General features: G+C 40.2%; 1 protein-coding gene across 2 annotated transcripts in view; it reads left to right on the forward strand.

Moving 5' to 3' along the window:
- The window catches only part of SLFN12 (schlafen family member 12), a 29,533-nt gene extending 25,536 nt beyond the window's left edge, over positions 1-3,997 (forward strand). For both annotated transcript variants that reach the window (XM_011999422.1, XM_011999423.1), the window contains exon 4: positions 3,157-3,997. In XM_011999422.1, coding sequence (XP_011854812.1) covers positions 3,157-3,752 — 596 coding nt within the window. In that variant the 3' untranslated portion in view covers positions 3,753-3,997. The remainder of the gene's footprint in view (positions 1-3,156) is intronic.
- The last annotated feature ends 918 nt before the right edge of the window (positions 3,998-4,915 follow it).

The raw sequence follows: 4,915 nt of genomic DNA on the forward strand, positions 1-4,915 counted from the left end.
ATTTGAATGTTGGCCTGCCTTACTAGGTTGGGGAAGTTCTCCTGGATGATATCCTGAAGAGTGTTTTGCAACTTGGTTCCATTTTCCCCCTCACTTTCAGGCACCCCAATCAGACATAGATTTGGTCTTTTCACATAATCCCATATTTCTTGGAGGCTTTGTTCTTTTCTTTTTCCTCTTTTTTCTCTAGACTTCTCTTCTGACTTCATTCGTTCACTTGATCTTCAATCATTGATACTCTTTCTTCCAGTTGATCGAGTCGGTTACTGAAGCTTGTGCATTTGTCATGTATTTCTCGTGTCATGGTTTTTTATCTCTGTCAGTTCGTTTATGGTCTTCTCTGCATTGATTATTCTAGTTATCCGTTCTTCCATTCTTTTTTCAAGATTTTTAGTTTCTTTGCACTGGTTACATAGTTCCTCCTTTAGCTCTGAGAAGTTTGATCGACCGAAGCCTTCTTCTCTCAACTCGTCAAAGTCATTCTCCATCCAGCTTTGATCCATTGCTGGCGATGAGCTGCATTCCTTTGGAGGGGGAGATGTGCTCTGATTTTTTGAATTTCCAGCTTTTCTGCACTGCTTTTTTCCCATCTTTGTGGTTTTATCTACTTTTGGTCTTTGATGACAGTGATGAACTGATGGGGTTTTGGTGTGGGTGTCCTTTCTGTTTGTTAGTTTTCCTTCTAACTGTCACGACCCTCAGCTGTAGGTCTGTTGGAGATTGCCTGAGGTCAACTCCAGACTCTGTTTGTCTGGTTATCAGCAGCAGAGGCTGCAGAAGATAGAATATTGCTGAACAGTGAGTGTTGCTGTCTGATTCTTGCTCTGGAAGCTTTGTCTCAGGGATGTACCCTGCCATGTGAGGTGTGAGGTGTCTGTCTGCGCCTAGTGGGGGATGTCTCCCAGTTAGGCTACTCAGGGGTCAGGGACCCACTTGAGCAGGCAGTCTGTCGGTTCTCAGATCTCATCCTCCATGCTGGAAGATCCACTGCTCTCCTCAAAGCTGTCAGACAGGGTCATTTACCTCTGCTGAGGTTTCTGCTGCTGTTTGTTTAACTATGCCCTGTCCCCAGAGATGGAGTCTACAGAGACAGGCAGGCCCCCTTGAGCTGCGGTGGGCTCCACCCAGTTTGAGCTTCCTGGCAGCTTTGTTTACCTACTTAAGCCTCAGCAATGGTGGTTGCCCCTCCCCGAGCCTTGCTGCTGCCTTGCAGTTAGATCTCAGGCTGCTGTGCTAGCAACGAGGGAGGATCTGTGGGCATAGGACCCGCCCATCCAGGTGTGGGATATAATCTCCTGGTGTGCCGTTTGCTAAGACCCTTGGTAAAGTGCAGTATTAGGGTGGGAGTTACCTGATTTTCCAGGTGTTGTGTGTCTCAGTTTCCCTTGGCTAGAAAAAGAGATTCTCTTCCCCCTTGTGCTTCCCAGGTGAGGCAATGGCTCGCCCTACTTCAGCTCTCACTGGTCGGGCTGCACCAGCTGACCACTACCGATTGTCCGGCACTCCCCAGTGAGATGAACCTGGTACCTCTGTTGAAAATGCAGAAATCACCTGTCCTCTGTGTCACTTGCGCTGGGGGCTGGAGGCTGGAGCTGCTCCTATTCGGCCACCTTGCTCCGGGATCCTGAATGATCCTTTTAATGTGCTGTTGTATTTGGTTTGCTAGTATTTTGTTGAGAATTTTTGCATCTAGTTTCATCAGTGATATCGGCCTGTAATTTTCTTTTTTATGTGGTGTCCTTGCCTGACTTCGTGATCAGGGTAACGTTAACCTCACAAAATGAGTTTGGAAGTATTTCCTCCTCTTCAATTTTTTGGAAGAGTTTGAGAAGGATTGGTATACTCTTGCATTTGTGAGTGATATCTTTAATCAACTTTGAAAAAACTATAATTGTTTATCTCTTCAAATATTGCTTGTCTTAGTTTTCTCTCCTTTCCCTTTGTGGGACTCATATTATAAATTTTCTAGAATTTTGACAGTTTCTGACATGTCTCTTATCTTCTGTTTTTACCTTTTTTTTTTTTTTTCATTGAGTTTGAGTTCGGACTTTTGCTACCATCCTGTCTTCCTATTGATTAGTCCTGTTTTCTGCTATGCTCTGTCTGCTGTTAAACATTATCAAACAAGTTCTTAATACCACATACTGTGTTTTTCAGTTAAGGAATGTCCACACAATTTTTATCCATCAATTTTAGTTTTTCTAAGCCTGTAAGAGAATAAGGACATCTTCATCTTTTCATCTTTTTATTTTTTTTTGTTTTTAAATATATTACAGTTATTTTAAAGTCCCTTTTTGATAATGACAATATCTGAAGCACTTCTCAGTCTTTTTCTCTGATCTGGTTTTTCTCCTGTTTTCTAGTAATTCATTCTGATTTTTATTGTCTCTCAATTTTTCATTGTATCATGGATTACAAATTGTAGAGACTTTGATAGATATTACATTTCTCCAAAAACGGCTATATTTACTTCTGGCAGGTCGACAGAGTACCACCCATTGCTTTTATTCCTTTGAAGATTTTTTAAATGCTTTTCTAGGTATAATAGTTTTTAATTTTGCCCTTACTACCAGATCATGGCTTTTCTAGTGCCGTAATGTCTCTGGTGTTTATCAAGATCCCTCCATTCTTTTGGGACTGGAATTTTTGTCTGTGGTTCCTGAGCATCATGAGGCTGAAGAAACTTACATTCAGCTCTTTAGTCTCCCAGTTGATATTTTCTTCTGTGTTTCCAGCATCTCACCTGTATTAGCCAATGAGTTCAGGGAAATTAGTGCGTAGACTTTGGCTTCTCTGCAGTTTCATTTTCTCTGAGATTTTACTTCTCATATTGCAGCTCTTCTTACTTCTTTTCCTCAGAAATAATAAGACTGATTTCCCCTTGGACTTTGTTTACCCATGCTATAATATGGAAAATCTACTTAGGGAAAAAGCAGGAGTGAATGTGAAGCTACTTCCTGTGTTTCACATCTATTAAAGACTGTGGCACTTCAATTCCTGCTTTTATTTGCGCTTTCTAGTTCTTTAAATTATTGTTTGATATATTTTATACAACGTTTACAGTGTTTTTGATGGTCTTTTACAAGCTACTTTGCCATGGCTTAAACAGGAAGTTCCTACTGTTTTATAATTTATTATCATTATTTCCTTATTTAGGCCTATCAGGAAGGATAACATACACTCCAGAAAACCTTTGCAGAAAACTGTTCTTACAACATGAAGGACTTCAGCAATTAATATGTGAAGAAATGGGCTCTGTCAGTAAGGGCTCACTAATTTTCTCTAGGAGCTGGTCTTTGGATCTGGGCTTGCAAGAGAACAACAAAGTCCTCTGTGATGCTCTTCTGATTTCTCAGGACAATCCTCCAGTCCTATACACCTTCCACATGGTACAGGATGAGGAGTTTAAAGGCTATTCTACACAAACTGCCCTAACCTTAAAGCAGAAACTGGGACAAATTGGTGGTTACACAAAAAAAGTGTGTGTCATGACAAAGATCTTCTACTTGAGCCCTGAAGGCAAGACAAGCTGCCAGTATGATTTAAGGTTGCAAGTAATTTACCCTGAATCCTACTATTTTACAAGCACTCAAACAAGGAAAGACTTGCTGAAAGCCCTTTTTAAAGCCTTAAAGAGACTTGAGTCTGTGAGAGACCAGTTTGCCTTTGCCAGTGTCTCCCAGATCATCAGTATAGATTGCTTTCAGAAGAATGATAAAAAGATGTTTAAATATTGTCGAATGCTCACCTGATGGAAGATGGACTGGGCTACTGAGATATTTTTCATTATATATTTGATAACATTCTCTAATTCTGTGAAAATAGTCTTTGAAAACTTTGCAAGTTAAGCAACTTGAGATGTTGGAAAATTGGATTTAGCCTATCTTCACTTCTCAGATATTGTTTGTGGGATATTAGGAAAATTAATTTGTTAACTAGTCTGTGCACAGTATTACTCTGTCTGTAGTTCCTGAATAAATTTTCTTCCATGCTTGAAGTGAGAAAAATTGCAACACTTTTATTCTTAATGATGACAGTGAAAATCTCCTAGCATATGTCTAGAAAACAATGATAACTTACAAAAGATTATCCTTGATGAAACTCAGAATTTCCACAGTGGGAATGAATAAGAAGGCAAAACTCATTTCCTCAAAACAAAAACTCCAGGAATTCTCTGGATCTTCTTGAGCTACCTTCACACTATTTTCTTGGAAGGATTGCGGATTTTCTAATTGGTCAGCTACCACCTTTAAAGAACTCACAAGAATGGTTACTTGATTTTTCTACAAGCAGTTCTGAATAAAGAAGGTAAGTTGACAAAATGTGGAAAATCCTCTCTAACTAAGATTTGAAGGAAAGCAGCCAAAGTATAAGTAGAAACTCTTTTAGACAATGAGAGTTTACATCAACAAGAGGAAGGAGCACCAGGGTTTGGCATTTCCCACTCATCTAAGATGAGCTAAGGGACTGAGACGAAGCTCAGTGGAGTGGGATACACCCTTGACTGGGTGTTCTGAATTCATGCCTAAGATGTTCAGTGGGATCTTGGAACAGAGACGTTCAGTGGGATCTTGGAACAGAGAATAGAGCCTAAATTACCCATCAGGGCCTCTGCCTTCTCCACCACTGTGCCCAATGCCAGACAAAGTGGATCAATGCATTCAGCATTCTGAGAAAAGTTTTACTAACACATATTTTGCCAAACTGAGATGATGTTTGACTATAAAGGAAACAGGCAGACATTCTTATCAAAGAATATAGGGAACATAGTTCTCTTCTACCTTCTTGAAAACTATGTTGCAATGAAATCCAGCCAATGAAGAGAATCAAAACGAAGAACTTAAAACGAGAGCATACTTGCACTCCTGGAGTCTCTCTCCAGCCCTGAACTGTGACCAGCACAGTGTGTCAGTCT

This window comes from Mandrillus leucophaeus, unplaced genomic scaffold (assembly GCF_000951045.1).
Source record: "Mandrillus leucophaeus isolate KB7577 unplaced genomic scaffold, Mleu.le_1.0 Scaffold590, whole genome shotgun sequence".
Lineage (NCBI taxonomy): Eukaryota > Metazoa > Chordata > Mammalia > Primates > Cercopithecidae > Mandrillus > Mandrillus leucophaeus.